The following is a 17,090-nucleotide window of genomic DNA, read 5'->3' on the forward strand; positions in this document are numbered from 1 at the left end:
CTAATTGCTTTGCTTTTCCAGATCTTACCCAGCGCCTTCAAACTCGCTCTTGCTTTCGCTATTCTAGTCGCTATTTCCTTCTTACAGTCTAGATCATACGTTATGTTGCTCCCCAGATAGGTGAATTTCTCTACATTCTCTAGTTCAATACCATCCACACTGATCTTCCTTCCTATTTCCTTATCTCCAAATACCATTGTTTTTGTTTTATCGATGTTCATAATCAGTCCGTACCGATTCCCTTCCTCGTTTAGCACCTGCACCGTTTTCGCTAGCTTCTCCTCATCTTCCTCAATGATAACTATATCATCCGCAAACCTCAAGTTGTTAATTCTTTTCCCACGCACAGATACCCCTTCTGCCTCTTCCTTGATCTTGTCCATCGCTCTCTCCAGATGTGCGATGAAGATACTTGGCAATATTGGATCTCCTTGTCTCGTACCTCTACTTGTTTTAAACCAGCTTCCCAGCTCCCCACATGTTCTCACTGCTGCCTCCGCATTATCATCGATATTCTTCAACAACCGTATCAGTCTGCTATCCACTCCAGCTATGAGTCCAACACCGCCCAAGTCACTTTCTGATCTATACTGTCAAATGCCTTTTGAAAATCAACGAAGCAAGTGTACGTATTTTTGTTCTTTCATCGAGCTTTCTCCACTATCAGTCTTAGTGCCAATATCTGCTGTATGGTACTTCAATCTTTTCTGAACCCTGCTTGCTTGTCTGCTATATGTTCTTCTATCTGCGATCTTAATCTCTCAGCATCATAACCAGCACCTTGCCTAGATGGCTCGTTGGGGCAGTCGTTCTGTAGTTCTTGCACTCCAGTGCACTTCCTTTCTTGGGTATTGTCACTAGCACAGATCTTGTCCATTCCTTAGGTGCCTTCCCTTCTTTCCATGTGATATTGCATAGTCGGTGTATTTCCTGAATCCTGCTTTCTCCACCATATTTGATCATCTCTCCTGTGATCTTATCATTTCCAGGGCTCTTGTTCTTTACTCGTTTCACTGCTTTTTCTACTTCCTCCTTTGAAATATCCGTCTCGCTTTACATTTATCCACATTAAATTTCATTTGCCATTTTATTGCCCAGTCACTCGGTTTTGTGAATTTCTTCTGAAGTTCTTCACAATCTGCTTTGGTCTTAACTCTCCCGAGAAGTTCAGTATCGTCGACAAACTTGGCACCTCACAGTTTACCCCTTTCTCCAGATCATTTATGAATAAGTTGAATAGGATTGATCCTAGGACTGAGCCTTGGGGAACACCACTGGTTATCCCTCTGCATTCTGAAAATTTACCATTTATTCCTAACCTTTCTTTCCTGTCTTTTAACCAATTCTCAGTCCATGGAAGAATCTTACCTCTTGCCCATGACAAAGGCTTTCTGGAAATCAAGTTGTGATGGAGTGGGGGGAGTGCATGTGTGAGACTCAGGCTGGATGTGTGAGACAAGCAGAGCAGCTCCCGGTGGCTAAGGATGACCCTGGGGCTATAACCCAGGCTGGCAGGTAACACCACAGCCCTGAACAAAGAGGAGGGTGGAGCCGAGCTGGGTTTGAATTGGGGGCGGGGGGTGGCAGTTAGAGGCTAAGGGGAAGAGCGAGCTGGAAGGCAGCCAGCCTGAGGAGGGGGAAAGCTACACCCCAGAGGGGCACCCCTCGGGGTCTTCTCCCCAGGACAGGTTGGAAGGACTGTCTCTGACTGCTGTACTGACGCTTCTGTGAGAAACTGGGCATCTGTTGCCTAATAAACCTACTGTTGTACCTGCTGAGTGAGTGTCACTCCTGCCAGTGGATGGGGTGCAGTGCATGGGGACCCCTGAACCCCATCACACTGGTGTCAGAAGTGGGATGCACTGCACCCAAGGATGAGCTCCCAGCAGTGGCTGACTGAGCGCAAGAGAAGGAAGGAGCCTCACAAGAGCCAGAGGGGGAACAGAGCCATTCCTGCAGCTGCTGCTGGTGAGTGGATGACCCGGGAGACAGTGGGGAGATGGATTATACCCGACTCCTGAAGGCAGAGCTAGCGGGGCTGTGCAGAGAGAGGGGCCTGACCGCGGGGAAGGTGACCAAGGCCCAGCTGATTGCACAGCTGGAAGAGAATGACCGATCCGGGGGGGCAGAGCCTGTCCCGGCAGGAAGTGGCTGGTCAGCCTCGGGAAGCGTTTCGGATTCTCCGACAGGAGCAGGGGCTCGAAGCCGTCAGACAGACACAGTGCCCACCAGGTCGCGCTCAGCTAGCGGTGGTCCATCGCGGGCAGAGTCCCCCGCCGCAGAGCTGCGACGGCTGGAACTCGAGGTGAGATTAAAGGAACTGGAAGCCCAGGAATGGCAGAGGGAACACGAGCGTCAGGAATGTGACAGAGACCGTGAGCACGAGCGCCAGCTACAAGAGAGACAGTGGGAGGAGAGAGAGCGAGAGCGGGAGCATGAGCAGGCCATGGGAGAGGCGAGATGCCAAGAGGCCCCAGCTGCGGTAAGCGGGGAGAGGGCCAGATGGCTCGGGGTGGCCAGTCACTTGGAGACGCGTGTGCTGGCCCAGTGTCAGGACCCAGGGGACATGGACGAGTTCCTTACCGCCTTTGAGCGAGCCTGTGAGTTGCACGAGGTCCCCCCAGCCAAATGGCTCCAACACCTCACCCCCTTGCTGGGCCAGAAGGCTGCAGCGGTGCTCAGCCAGCTGGAGGGGCTGCAGCCTGGGTACTATGAACGGTTCGAACAGGCCCTGCTGCATAAGTTCGGGCTGACTCCGGAGATGTACAAGAAGAAGTTCCAGGAGGCGCAGAAGAGGCCAGAGGAAACCCATGTAGATACAACCGCCCGCCTGAAGCAATACTACCAGAAGTGGGCGTTCGGAATGGGAGCCCAGTCCGCAGAGGACCTGATCGAGCTGGTGGTCCTGGAGCGACTCTACGAGATGTGCGCACCTGACCTGAGGGTGTGGCTCGTGGACCGGAGGCCTGGGGATTCACACAATGCAGGGAAACTGGCAGATGACTTCACAAACAGCCGGGCCAGGTTTGAAAGTGAGCCCCACAAAGAGAGGGAGTCTCGGAGAGAGAGGGAGTCCCGGAGAGAGAGGGAGTCCCGGAGAGACCGAGAATCTCAGAGAGACCGGTCCCTAACTGTACAACAGAGGGGACCACCTCTTGGGCGAGCCCAGGAAAGAGGGGCCAGCCACCTACCCCCCAGAGAGCCAAACAGAGCCCGGACAGAGCAGCCGGCCCGAGGGACACAACAAGACCCAGGCTGTTTATCGCTGTGGGCGAAAGGGGCATAGAGCAGCCCAGTGCCCCAGGCTCCCAGACAGGTTGAGCAGGCCGGGGGGTCATGGAGTCAACTGGGTGGAGTCCCAGAAACCAGAGGGGCTGGCGGCAAAGGGGGGGGTGGTGCTGACAGTGGGCGCTCGGCTTGGGCCGAATCCGCCCCACAGACCAGCTCCTCAGGGGGACCAAATGCTCAGAGGCCAGTTTACAGAGTGGGGGCAGCGCTACCTCTGTGGAGCAAGTGTCTCAAACACCTCGAGGTAGACGGGAAAAAGGTCACGGGGTTCTGGGACACAGGCGCTGACGTGACGCTGGCCCGACCCGGGGTGGTGGCAGCGAGCTGCATGATACCCGATTCCCACCTGACGATAACAGGAATTGATGGGACCCCTTTCAAGGTGCCCATGGCGAGGGTGCACCTGAAATGGGGGAAGAAGGAAGGCTCCAAGGAAGTGGGCGTGCACAGCCATTTGCCGGCAGATGTACTGATGGGGGCTGACCTGGAGAACTGGCAAGGTGAACGCCCTCGTGCCCTGGTCCTGACCTGTAGCCAAAGAAAACGAGGGGTGCGATCCCCAGATTCAGGGGTACAGGCCCAGCCAAAGCCACAGGGGCCAACCCTGAGAGAAAGGGGGCCCCCAAAAACCAGATCTCACAGGCCAGGGATGCTGGAGCCAGGCAGGGATGGGGAAGTAGCCTCCGCTCCTGCCCGAGCGGAAGAATTCCAGGCAGAGCAGCAGAGAGACCCCTCCTTGCAGAAGCTGAGGGAACTGGCCAGTCTCAGCCCAGCTCCACAGCTGGGGGAGGGCTGCAGGGAGAGATTCCTGTGGGAAAAGGGATTCCTGTACCGGGAATGGGCTCCCAGACGCAAAGCGGAGCCATGGAAGGTCCAGAGGCAACTGGTGGTTCCCCAAAAGTACCGGCGCAGGCTGCTGTACCTAGCCCATGATGTCCCGCTCGCAGGACACCAGGGGATCCACCGCACCAGGAGAAGGTTGTTACAGAACTTTTTCTGGCCAGGGATCTTTGCAGCTGTCCGTCTGTATTGCCTGTCCTGCGATCCCTGCCAGAGGGTGGGGAAGAGCCGGGACAAGGGGAAAGCTGCCTTGAGGCCACTGCCCATCATAGAGGAGCCTTTCCAGAAAGTGGCTATAGACATAGTGGGCCCCTTCAGCAAGGCAACGCGTTCGGGGAAGAAATATATTTTGGTAGTGGTAGATTTTGCCACGCGATACCCAGAAGCAGTGGCCTTGACCTCTACATAAGAACATAAGAACATAAGAATGGCCATACTGGGTCAGACCAAAGGTCCATCAAGCCCAGCATCCCATCTGCCGACGGTGGCCAATGCCAGGTGCCCCAGAGAAGGAGAACAGAAGACAAGTGATTTATCTCCTGCCATCCATCTCCTGCCCTTGTTATGAAGGCTAGGGCACCATACTTTATCCCTGGCTAATAGCCATTTATGGACCTGACCTGCAAAAATTTATCAAGCTCTTTTTTAAACCCTAATAGAGTCCTGGCCTTCACAGCCTCCTCGGGCAAGGAGTTCCACAGGTTGACTGTGCGCTGTGTGAAGAAAAATTTCCTTTTATTAGTTTTGAACCTACTACCCATCAATTTCAGTTGGTGTCCCCTAGTTCTTGTATTATGGGAAAAGGTAAATAATTTTTCTATATTCACTTTCTCCACACCATTCATGATTTTATATACCTCTATCATATCGCCCCTCAATCGCCTCTTTTCCAAACTGAAAAGTCCCAGTCTCTCTAGCCTCTCCCCATATGGGACCCTTTCCAAGCCCCTAATCATCTTAGTCGCCCTTTTCTGAACCTTTTCTAATGCCAATATATCTTTTTTGAGGTGAGGAGACCACATCTGCACGCAGTACTCGAGATGTGGGCGTACCATAGTTTTATATAGGGGAAGTATGATATCTTTTGTCTTATTATCGATCCCTTTTTTAATAATTCCTAACATCCTATTTGCCTTACTAACTGCCGCTGCACACTGCGTGGATGTCTTCAGAGAACTATCCACTATAACTCCAAGATCCCTTTCCTGATCTGTCGTAGCTAAATTTGACCCCATCATGTAGTACGTGTAATTTGGGTTATTTTTTCCAACATGCATTACCTTACACTTACCCACATTAAATTTCATTTGCCATTTTGCTGCCCAATCACTCAGTTTGCTGAGATCTTTTTGTAGTTCTTCACAATCCCTTTTGCTTTTGACTGTCCTGAACAACTTGGTGTCATCTGCAAACTTTGCCACCTCACTGCTTACCTCATTTTCTAGATCATTGATGAACAAGTTGAACAGGATCGGTCCCAGGACTGAGCCCTGGGGAACACCACTAGTTACCCCCCTCCATTGTGAAGCCCTGGGGAACACCACTAGTTACCTCTATCGACGCTGACACCGTGGCTGATGCACTGCTGTCCATTTTCAGCAGAGTGGGGTTCCCCAAGGAGGTCCTCACAGATCAGGGGTCCAACTTCATGTCGGCCCTACTGCAAAGCTTGTGGGACAAGTGTGGGGTCCGGCACACCTGGGCCACAGCCTACCACCCGCAGACCAATGGGCTGGTGGAGAGGTTCAATGGGACTCTGAAGCAGATGCTGAGAACCTTCATGAATCAATACCCCCATGACTGGGACAAGTACTTACCCCACCTGCTGTTTGCATACAGGGAGGTGCCCCAGGAATCCACGGGGTTCTCCCCGTTTGAGCTGCTGTATGGAAGGAGGGTACGGGGACCCTTGGACTTGCTCAGAGAAGAGTGGGAGGGGACGGCCTCTCCTGAAGGGGAGTCAGTGGTACAGTATGTACTGACCTTCCGGGAAAAACTCACCGAGCTCATGGACCTGGCCAGGGAGAACCTCTCCATGGCCCAAAGGAAGCAAAAGGTCTGGTATGACCGTAACGCCAGGGCCCGAGCCTATGCCACCGGGGATCAAGTGATGGTCCTTATACCTGTGCGGCGGAACAAGCTGCAAGCGGCCTGGGATGGGCCCTTCAAGGTCGTCAAACAGCTAAATGACGTGAATTATGTGGTGGAACTGTCGAACCGGGCCCACAGCCACCGGGTCTATCATGTGAACATGATGAAACCTTACTGGGACAGGCAGAACTTGGTGCTGGCCGTGTGCAGACACTGGGAGGGGCAGGGGGATGATCCCTTGGTGGATTTACTCACAAGGACTGGAGCCGGATCCTTGCTGGAGTCTATTCCCCTCTCAGACCAGCTGACCCCTGCCCAGCAGACGGAGATCAAGGAGGTGCTGCATTTGCATCAACAGCTGTTCTCGGACAGACCCGGACGCACTGACCTGGCTGTCCACCGAATAGAGACAGGCACCCACGCCCCTATCAAGTGTGTGCCATTCAGAGCCACAGGGAGCACGGCTCAGGACATAGAGCGGGAGGTTGAAGACATGCTGGCTCTGGGGGTGATCCAACCCTCGTCCAGCCCCTGGGCCTCTCCCGTGGTGTTAGTCCCTAAAAAAGATGGGTCTGTTCGGTTTTGTGTGGACTATCGCAAGCTTAACGCCATGACTGTCTCGGACGCCTACCCCATGCCCAGGCCTGATGACCTTTTAGACAAGCTGGGGGGGCCCGTTACCTCACCACCATAGACCTCACCAAGGGGTACTGGCAAGTGCCATTAGACCAAGATGCCCGGCTCAAGTCGGCTTTCATCACTCCTGTGGGGCTCTACAAGTTCTTGGTGTTTCCCTTCGGCCTCAAGGGGGCACCCGCTACCTTCCAGCGTCTGGTGGACCAGCTACTGAAAGGGATGGAGAGCTTTGCCCTGGCTTACATGGACGACATTTGCATCTTCAGCCAGACGTGGGAGGACCATGTGTCCCAACTCAAGCAGGTGCTGGACCGACTCCAGAAGGCCGGGCTGACTATCAAGGCAGGGAAGTGCAAGGTGGGAATGGCTGAGGTGACCTACCTGGGCCACAAGGTGGGCAGCGGCTGCTTAAAGCCAGAGCCAGCTAAAGTGGAGGCTGTTAGAGATTGGCCAACACCCCAGACTAAGAAGCAGGTCCAGGCCTTCATTGGGATGGCGGGGTACTACCGGAGGTTTGTGCCCCACTTTAGCTCCATCGCAGCCCCCCTCACGGAGCTGTGTAAAAAGGGAAAGCCTGACAAGGTGGTCTGGACCGAGCAGTGCCAAGAGGCCCTCTGCGCGCTGAAGGAGGCTCTGGTCAGGGCCCCAGTGCTGGCAAATCCAGACTTCAACAAGCCCTTCCTGGTGTTCACCGATGCCTCGGACGTGGGGCTGGGGGCGGTGCTAATGCAGGTGAATGACAAAGGGGAGAAACACCCCATCGTGTACCTGAGTAAGAAGCTGCTGCCCCGGGAGCAGAACTACGCAGCCATAGAGAAGGAATGTCTGGCCATGGTGTGGGCGCTGGGGAAGCTGCAGCCATACCTGTTTGGACGGCGTTTCACCGTGTACACCGATCACTCACCCCTGACCTGGCTGCATCACATGAAAGGGGCCAACGCCAAGCTCCTGCGGTGGAGTCTGCTCCTGCAGGACTACGACATGGAGGTGGTCCACGTCAAGGGGAGCAACAACACCATAGCCGATGCCCTGTCACGCAGGGAGGGCCCCGAACTTCCCCAGGTCACTGGCTAAGTGACCCCGCTCAGTGCGGTCTGGAAGGGGGGAGAGATGTGATGGAGTGGGGGGGGTGCATGTGTGAGTCAAGCTGGATGTCCGAGGCAAGCAGCAGCTCCCAGTGGCTAAGGATGACCCTGGGGCTACAACTGGCAGGTGACACCTCTGCCTGAACAAAGAGCAGGGAGGAGCTGAGCTGGGTTTTGAATCGGGGGCGGCTGTTAGAGGCGAGGAAAAGGGAGAGCTGGAAGGCAGCCAGCTGAGGAGGGGGAAAGCTACACCCCAGAGGGGCACCCCTCGGGGTCTTCCCCCCAGGACAGGTTGGAAGGACTGTCTCTGGCGGCTATGCTGTTGCTTCTGTGAGAAACTGGACATCTGTTGCCTAATAAACCTGCTGTTGTGCCTGCTGAGTGAGAGTCTCTCCTGCCAGCGGGCGGGGTGCAGTGCAGGGGGACCCCTGAACCCCATCACAGAAGACATGCTGGCTCTGGGGGTGATCCAACCCTCGTCCAGCCCCTGGGCCTCTCCCGTGGTGTTAGTCCCTAAAAAAGATGGGTCTGTTCGGTTTTGTGTGGACTATCTCAAGCTTAACGCCATCACTGTATCGGACGCCTACCCCATGCCCAGGCCTGATGACCTCTTAGACAAGCTGGGGGGAGCCTGTTACCTCACCACCATAGACCTCACCAAGGGGTACTGGCAAGTGCCATTAGACCAAGATGCTCGGCTGAAGTCGGCTTTCATCACTCCTGTGGGGCTCTACGAGTTCCTGGTCCTGCCCTTCGGCCTCAAGGGGGCACCCGCTACCTTCCAGCGTCTGGTGGACCAGCTACTGAAAGGGATGGAGAGCTTTGCCCTGGCTCACATGGACGACGTTTGCATCTTCAGCCAGACGTGGGAGGACCATGTGTCCCAACTCAAGCAGGTGCTGGACCGACTCCAGAAGGCCGGTCTGACTATCAAGGCAGGGAAGTGCAAGGTGGGAATGGCTGAGGTGACCTACCTGGGCCACAAGGTGGGCAGCGGCTGCCTAAAGCCAGAGCCCGCTAAAGTGGAGGCTGTCAGAGATTGGCCCACACCCCAGACTAAGACACAGGTCCAGGCCTTCATTGGGATGGCGGGGTACTACCGGAGGTTTGTGCCCCACTTTAGCTCCATCGCAGCCCCCCTCACGGAGCTGTGTAAAAAGGGAAAGCCTGACAAGGTGGTCTGGACCGAGCAGTGCCAAGAGGCCCTCTGCGCGCTGAAGGAGGCTCTGGTCAGGGCCCCAGTGCTGGCAAATCCAGACTTCAACAAGCCCTTCCTGGTGTTCACCGATACCTCAGACGTGGGGCTGGGGGCGGTGCTAATGCAGGTGAATGACAAAGGGGAGAAACACCCCATCGTGTACCTGAGTAAGAAGCTGCTGCCCCGGGAGCAGAACTGCGCGGCCATAGAGAAGGAATATCTGGCCATGGTGTGGGCGCTGGGGAAGCTGCAGTCGTACCTGTTTGGACGGCGTTTCACCGTGTACACCGATCACTCACCCCTGACCTGGCTGCATCACATGAAAGGGGCCAACGCCAAGCTCCTGCAGTGGAGTCTGCTCCTGCAGGACTACGACATGGAGGTGGTCCACGTCAAGGGGAACAACAACACCATAGCCGATGCCCTGTCACGCAGGGACGGCCCCGAACTTCCCCAGATCACTGGCTAAGTGACCCCGCTCAGTTCGGTCTGGAAGTGGGGAGAGATGTGATGGAGTGGGGGGAGTGCATGTGTGAGTCAGGCTGGATGTCTGAGGCAAGCAGCAGCTCCCAGTGGCTAAGGATGACCCTGGGGCTACAACTGGCAGGTAACACCTCTGCCCTGAACAAAGAGGAGGGAGGAGCCGAGCTGGTTTTTGAATCGGGGGCGGCAGTTAGAGGCTAGGGGGAGAGGGAGCTGGAAGGCAGCCAGCCTGAGGAGGGGGAAAGCTACACCCCAGAGGGGCACCCCTCGGGGTCTTCTCCCCAGGACAGGTTGGAAGGACTGTCTCTGATTGCTGTACTGTCGCTTCTGTGAGAAACTGGGCATCTGTTGCCTAATAAGCCTCCTGTTGTACCTGCTGAGTGAGAGTCACTCCTGCCAGCGGACGGGGTGCAGTGCAGGGGGACCCCTGAACCCCATCACACCCTGCCCCCACCACTTGCTCCTTCCTGAGGGGCTGACCATCCCCCCCAGCTGCACTGTGCCCCCTGCAAGCACAGCCCCACCCAGGGCCCAGTGCGCCAGGGTGGCCAGGGTTCCTGCCCCCTGGCACTAGGGCAGTGGCACAGGGCCACTCCCTTGGGCTGTTTGATGAGCCACATTCTCAGGCCCCCTGCGTTAGCCCCCCGGCCCCAGCCAGCCCGTCCCGAGGCCATGGCCCATGCAAGGTGGAGGCCATGCAGCCCCACAGCCCACAGCCGAGGGTCCCATGCTCCACAAAGCAGCACCCCGCCAGGGACTCACTGTGAGCAGACGGGCTGGCCAGGCCTCAGAGGGCTGCTGTGCGGCCTGCTGTCACCCACTAGCCACAGCCAGACTGCGAGGCAGCATCTTTGGTGTGCATGGCCCCAGCCCCACACCTCCCTGCTTGGGTACAGGGGGGATGGGATAGGTTGGCGGGGGGGGGCTGGGCTGTGGGTGGGCATGGCCCTGGGGTCGGGGTGCTGTGGGGAATGGGTGTTGGGGATGGGCTGTGGTGATCATGTCCCAGGGGTCAGGCGTGCTGTGGGGGGGGTGTCTGCGGGGGATGGGCTGTGGTGGGGGGCATGTCCCGGGGGGGGGTCAGGTGTGCTGTGGGGGGGTTCTGCGGGGGATGGGCTGTGGTGATCATGTCCCGGGGTCAGGCGTGCTGTGTGGGGGGGTGTCTGCGGGGGATGGGCTGTGGTGATCATGTTCCAGGGGTCAGGCGTGCTGTGGGGGGCGGTTCTGCGGGGGATGGGCTGTGGTGATCATGTTCCAGGGGTCAGGCGTGCTGTGGGGGGGTGTCTGTGGGGGATGGGCTGTGGTGATCATGTTCCAGGGGTCAGGCGTGCTGTGGGGGGGCTGTTCTGCGGGGGATGGGCTGTGGTGATCATGTCCCGGGGTCAGGCGTGCTGTGGGGGGTGTCTGCGGGGGATGGGCTGTGGTGATCATGTCCCAGGGGTCAGGCGTGCTGTGGGGGGGTTCTGCGGGGGATGGGCTGTGGTGATCATGTCCCGGGGGTCAGGCGTGCTGTGGGGGGGGTGTCTGCGGGGGATGGGCTGTGGTGATCATGTCCCAGGGGTCAGGCGTGCTGTGGGGGGGGGTTCTGCGGGGGATGGGCTGTGGTAATCATGTCCCAGGGGTCAGGCGTGCTGTGTGTGGGGGGGGTGTTCTGCGGGGGATGGGCTGTGGTAATCATGTCCCAGGGGTCAGGCGTGCTGTGTGTGGGGGGGTCTGCGGGGGATGGGCTGTGGTGATCATGTCCCGGGGGTCAGGCGTGCTGTGTGGGGGGGTGTCTGCGGGGGATGGGCTGTGGTGATCATGTCCCGGGGTCAGGCGTGCTGTGTGGGGGGGGTCTGCGGGGGATGGGCTGTGGTGATCATGTCCCGGGGTCAGGTGTGCTGTGGGGGGGGTGTGTCTGCGGGGGATGGGCTGTGGTGCTCATGTCCCGGGGTGAGGCGTGCTTGGGGGGATGGGCTGTGGTGGGCATGTCCTGGGGGGGTCGGCCATGCTGTGGGGGATGGGCTGTGGCAGAGGATGTCCCAGGGGGATCAGACATACTGTCTGGGGTGGGCTGTGGTGGGCAGGATGGGCCGTGTCACCCGGTGGGATGCAGAGTCGGGTGCCCCCATAGGCCTGTGCCCCCGCCCCCGGCAGGCTCTCCGCAGGGCAGTGCACGCAGCGGTTCTGGAGCAGGCTGGCTGGCGGCCGGCTGGCTCTGCAGCAGCTCCTGCAGGCTGTGGGCGCTGGCCAGGCTCCCCAGAGCCTCCCGCTGTTTGCCAAAGCTGGAGCAAGGTGCAGCTGCTTCCTGTGTGCCAGTGCATGGGGTGATGCCAGGCCCAGGCTGCTTCTCAGCCACTGTTGCTGCTGTGTCCGGGGCCCCATGATGGACTGAGCCACCCCCCAGCCCCAAGTGCCCACAGGGTGGCTGCAGCCAGAGCCCCATCCCCCATAGGCCCCCATATGCTCACCTTGGGGGATGGGGCACAGACCCGCGAGCACTGGAGCAACGGCTGGCAGCAGACACCCATGGGGCACAGCCGGTCCAGGGCTTTGGGGCGAGACTGCCCTCCAGCTCTGCCAAACCCAGTCCCACATGTGCCCCCCACCCCTTCTGGGCACACGGCAGCGCCTGACAGCAGCCCAGCGAGTGCCCAGGGCTGAGGGCGACTGCCCAGCCTGGACCGGGCGAGGCGCGAGGTCCCCCAGCCGCGAGCACCACCGTCTGCCCTGAAGCAGGCGCCTGGCTCACTGGCATGGCCGTAATGGTGCTGTTGTGGGGCAGGGGCACGGCCAGGCCCTGGACTCACACTCGGGTCCCAGCTGCTGCCCTGCCCCGTGGCAGTGAGTTCCATGGGTTATGGCCCCAGAGTGGTCCTGCTCCTCCCTTTGAGTGTGTCAGCCCAAGGCCTGGCACACGCACCTCTCCAGCCTGGCTGGGGCTGACCAGGCCCCCCCCCTTACTGGCTCCTCCTGGACATGGCCCCCACCGCTCCTCAGTGCTGGCCCCTCGCCCACCCCTCACCCCACACAGCGCTGGCCTGGGGAGGTGGGTGCCCAGCTCTGCAGCAGGACAGGCACCTGCCCCAGCACACTGCAACCCCACAGCCCAGGCTCTGCGTTACTGTCCAGCCCCTGCATGCTCCCCCAGCTCCAGAAAGCTTCCGGGGGCATGTCGGGGGCCTAGCATAGCCTGGGTCACCCTCGGAGCGGCTCACCCAGTGCCCTGCCCGGTGCCAGGGGAGTCGCTGTCCATGGTGCTGAGCTGTCCTGCCCGTGCTCCATCAGCCCAGCAGCAACAGGGCCCAGCCAGGCAGCAGCAGCCCCCACCTCAGTCAGTGGGTGTCCCTGGGGGCAGGGCCGAGGGTCACCGCAGCCACCTCCCTGCCTGGGTATGTAGTGAGTGGCCTCAGCACCATCCACAGCAACATGCTCAGAGCTGGCAGCCCTGGCCCCGGTGCCCACCCTCACCATTGAAGGCGTGTCTGTGGGGCTGGCCCTAGGGGACACCTATGGATGTGTGGAGCTGGGGTTTGGCTGGCAGACAATCTCTGGGGGCAGTGTTGGGGTGTGTGGGGTGGTTACAGGTGGGGGTGCCCTGGGGCAGTGCGGAGGAGGTGGGGCAGTTACAGGTGGGAGTTGCCCTGGGGCAGTGTTGGGGGGAGGTGGGGTAGTTACAGGTGGGAGTTGCCCTGGGGCAGTGCGGAGGAGGTGGGGCAGTTACAGGTGGGAGTTGCCCTGGGGCAGTGTTGGGGGGAGGTGGGGCAGTTACAGGTGGGAGTTGCCCTGGGGCAGTGTTGGGGGAGGTGAGGCAGTTACAGGTGGGAGTTGCCCTGGGGCAGTGTTGGGGGGAGGTGGGGCAGTTACAGATGGGAGTTGCCCTGGGGCAGTGTTGGGGGGGAGGTGGGGCAGTTACAGGTGGGAGTTGCCCTGGGGCAGTGTTGGGGGAGGTGGGGCAGTTACAGGTGGGAGTTGCCCTGGGGCAGTGTTGGGGGGAGGTGGGGCAGTTACAGGTGGGAGTTGCCCTGGGGCAGTGTTGGGGGGGAGGTGGGGCAGTTACAGGTGGGAGTTGCCCTGGGGCAGTGTTGGGGGAGGTGGAGCAGTTACAGGTGGGAGTTGCCCTGGGGCAGTGTTGGGAGGAGGTGGGGCAGTTACAGGTGGGAGTAGCCCTGGGGCAGTGTTGGGGGGAGGTGGAGCAGTTACAGGTGGGAGTTGCCCTGGGGCAGTGTTGGGAGGAGGTGGGGCAGTTACAGGTGGGAGTAGCCCTGGGGCAGTGTTGGGGGGAGGTGGGGCAGTTACAGGTGGGAGTTGCCCTGGGGCAGTGTTGGGGGAGGTGGGGCAGTTACAGGTGGGAGTTGCCCTGGGGCAGTGGGGAAGGAGGTGGGGCAGTTACAGGTGGGAGTTGCCCTGGGGCAGTGTTGGCGGGAGGTGGGGCAGTTCCAGATGGGGGTTGCTCTGGGGCAGTGGGGAGGCCGTGGGGGGCGCCCTGGGGGCAGTGAGGGCCGCGGAACGGGGCCACAAGCCCACGGGGGCCGGCGGTGGGCGGGGGAGGCCGGCCCGGCTCTGCGCCGTTCATCTCAGCATCTGAAAATAAAGCGCAGGGAGCGAGAGACGCAGGGGCTGGGACCGGGCCAAGCAAAGCCCCAGCCAAGGCGCTCGGTCCCCGCCCGACTCGGGCTCGCCCGCTGCCGGCCGCGGGATGGGCCCAGGGCGGGGGGCGCAGGAGACGGTCCCCGCTGGCCCCGGGACTCCCCCGCCCGGCTCGGCCCGGCCCGGCCCCGGCTCGCTCCATCTCTAATCAGTTCATGTCCCACTGACGTCAATGGAGCTCCCGGCTCTATATAAACCTCCCGCGAGCCCCGGCTCAGCGCGCGCACGGGACGGACCGGACCGGACCGGACCGGACCCGACCCCACCCCACTCGCCTCACCCCGCACGGCGCGGCACGACTCGGTGAGGACGCCGGTGGGAAGGAGAAGCCGCGCGCCCCGGCAGCCTCGCAGGACTGGGTGCGGGGCCCTGCGCCAGGCGGGGGTGCTCGGCGCGGCGCGGCGCGGCGCGCAGGGGGGACGGGGAGTGCAGTCGGGGTGGGGACCTCAAGAGGCTCCAGGCGCGCAGCCAGGACGGGGAGCGCAGGGGGGCGAGGACCGCAGCGGCGACGAGGGGCGGGGGGCGGGGAGCGCAGGAGGCTCCGGGAGCGCAGCTGGGATGGGGAGGGTGGGGAGCGGGGCAGGGAGCGCAGGGGGTCCGGGGAGCGGGGCGGGGAGCGCAGGGGGTCCGGGGAGCGCAGGGGGTCCGGGGAGCACAGGGGTCTCCGGGCGCGCAGGGGGTCCGGGGAGCGGGGCGGGGAGCGCAGGGGGTCCGGGGAGCGCAGGGGGTCCGGGGAGCACAGGGGTCTCCGGGCGCGCAGGGGGTCCGGGGAGCGCAGGGGGTTCGGGGAGCGCAGGGGGTCCGGGCGCGCAGCCGGAGGGAGCCCCGGTCACCTGCCCTCTCTCTCCGCAGGTCCCGTACAGTCCCCGGCATGAGGCTGGCGCTGCTGACCGCGTTGCTGGCCTCGCTGCTGCTCTGCCCGCTGCGCCCCGCGGCCGCCCACCCCGCCGGGCCCCGCAGCAGCGCCGAGGCCGAGCCCCGCCCGAGCCGGTCCCTGAGCCCGGAGCCGGTCCAGCTGCACGCCCTGCGGCCCGGGGGCGTCCTGGAGCGGGCGCGGCGAGAGGAGCCGCCGCTCTCCATCAACCTGACCTTCCACCTGCTGCGCCACATGCTGGACGTTGCGCGGGCGCAGAGCCAACGCGCGCAGGCAGAGCAGAACCGGCTCATCTTCGACTCGGTGGGCAAGTGAGGCACGTGCGCGGGGCCGCTGGAGCCCCCGGCCCCTCGCCCCCCGCAGCGGCCTGCGCCCCTTCCCGCCCGGGGCACCGCCGCCAGGGCGCAGCTGGAGGCGCGCTCGGTCCTGCGATTTTCTAATAAAATGTCTTGGAAAAGTGCCGGGGTTTGCGCGTCTGGGGCGGCGGCCCTGGGGGTTGTGCGACTGGGGAAGTTCAGTGCAGGGTGACCTCTGCCAGGGGGCGTTTGTCCGGGGGAGTGGGGAGCAGGACTTCAAGCTGGCCCCTGCTTGCCCAGAGCCTGGCACACCAGCTGCTGGCCCAGGGCTGTAAGTGGCACCTGGGTGGGTCATTAGCAGGGTCCTGCCAACACCAGCACCCAGCCCAGCCTTGCCCCATGGGGGGAGCCCAACCCAAGAAGCAGAGTGCAGAGGAGGGCACCACGCCCAAGGGGCTCCAGTCCCACTGCTCTGCCCCACTCCTCCCCCAGGCTCTCTGCAGCAGGCTGGGGGATGCCCTGGCCCAGGGACTGTCTTAGGGAGCAGAGACCCATAGGGACCATGGTGCTCAGCCTGGCTGCTCATCCCGGGCCCCTGCCCCTGGCTGGGCAGGGGCACACGTCTGAGAGCAGGGCTGGGGGCCCACATGTGCCCTGGCACCATGGCCAGGCCCACAGGGTGCTGGGCAGCCAGCCAGGCCCTCACCAGGTGCCTCCCTCTTTGTGCTTTTCCTGGGTGTTGGTTTTTTAATTGTAATACACATATCTCAGAGCTGGACGGGCCCTCGAGAGGCCAGCGGGTCAAGGCCCCTGCGCTCCCAGCAGGGCCTAGCACCATCCCTGGCAGATACTTTTCAACCTACTTGTCCCAGATCCCTAAGTGGCCTCCTCAAGGGCTGAACTCACAACCCTGGGTTTAGCAGGCCAGTGCTCTCATGGTACCATTCAGCCAGCTCCCTGACTGCAGCGGGCGGACTGGGCCCTGCCTCCATCTGCAGGCTGGGGAACAGATTCCTGGGGCCTGGTGGAGCAGAAGGCAGGAACTCTGATGGGCCGGGGGCCTGGCAGAGGGTTGCCACAGCCCCTTGCAAGGCGTCCGTTGACTAGGGCGCCCACATTTCCCTGTGCCGAATATGGAGCACCTGGTAAAAGTGCTTGTATTCAAGAGAGTTCACTGACAATTAGACAGCACTGTGCAGTGCAAACATCTGCTCACCAGCAAGTCGCCTGAGCCCCCGTTAACAGAAGCCTGTGCAGCTGGGTGGCGTTAGGCACCTTTGCTCTGCAAGGGTTACACGGGAACAGGAGACACAGGCACATTCCCGTCCCTTTCTCTCCCCCAGGAATGGCAGTGACTGACCCGACCCTCCCTCGCCAGCGCACTCCGCCCTCGACTGGCTGGGCTCCCACTGATGGCCGCGGCGCTCCTAGTACCTGATGCCCTCTCTGCTCAAGGCTCCATTTAGAGCCGTGCAGGGTCACAGGCCCCACACCCCAGATTGCTGGTAGAATTCACACCAGCATGTGGCTGGAGTCAGCCCTGCAGCACTGTGCAGGCGGGAAGGGCCGGGCGCTGCTGCCAGCCAAAGGAGGGCTGAGGGGATGGATGACCTGTACTGTGTTTTGCAGAGGCCATCTCTTTCCTCCTGCTCTTTGTCCCTTCCTCCCCG

General features: G+C 60.9%; 1 protein-coding gene across 1 annotated transcript; it reads left to right on the forward strand.

The window, feature by feature from the left end:
- Positions 1 to 2,435: 2,435 nt before the first annotated feature.
- On the forward strand, positions 2,436 to 15,439 carry UCN (urocortin). The gene is made up of 2 exons (XM_074989166.1): positions 2,436 to 2,482; positions 15,103 to 15,439. The coding sequence occupies exons 1-2, from the start codon at positions 2,436 to 2,438 to the stop codon at positions 15,437 to 15,439; spliced, it is 384 nt and encodes a 127-aa protein (XP_074845267.1).
- Positions 15,440 to 17,090: the final 1,651 nt, after the last annotated feature.

Source organism: Carettochelys insculpta, chromosome 3, assembly GCF_033958435.1.
Source record: "Carettochelys insculpta isolate YL-2023 chromosome 3, ASM3395843v1, whole genome shotgun sequence".
Lineage (NCBI taxonomy): Eukaryota > Metazoa > Chordata > Testudines > Carettochelyidae > Carettochelys > Carettochelys insculpta.

Bases quoted from the DNA above. Each gene is read 5' to 3' on its own strand.
- UCN (XM_074989166.1), top strand. From the start codon at position 2,436: ATGAGCAGGCCATGGGAGAGGCGAGATGCCAAGAGGCCCCAGCTGCG. The intron at 2,483-15,102 runs GTAAGCGGGGAG...CTCTCTCCGCAG, and splicing joins GCCAAGAGGCCCCAGCTGCG to GTCCCGTACAGTCCCCGGCA.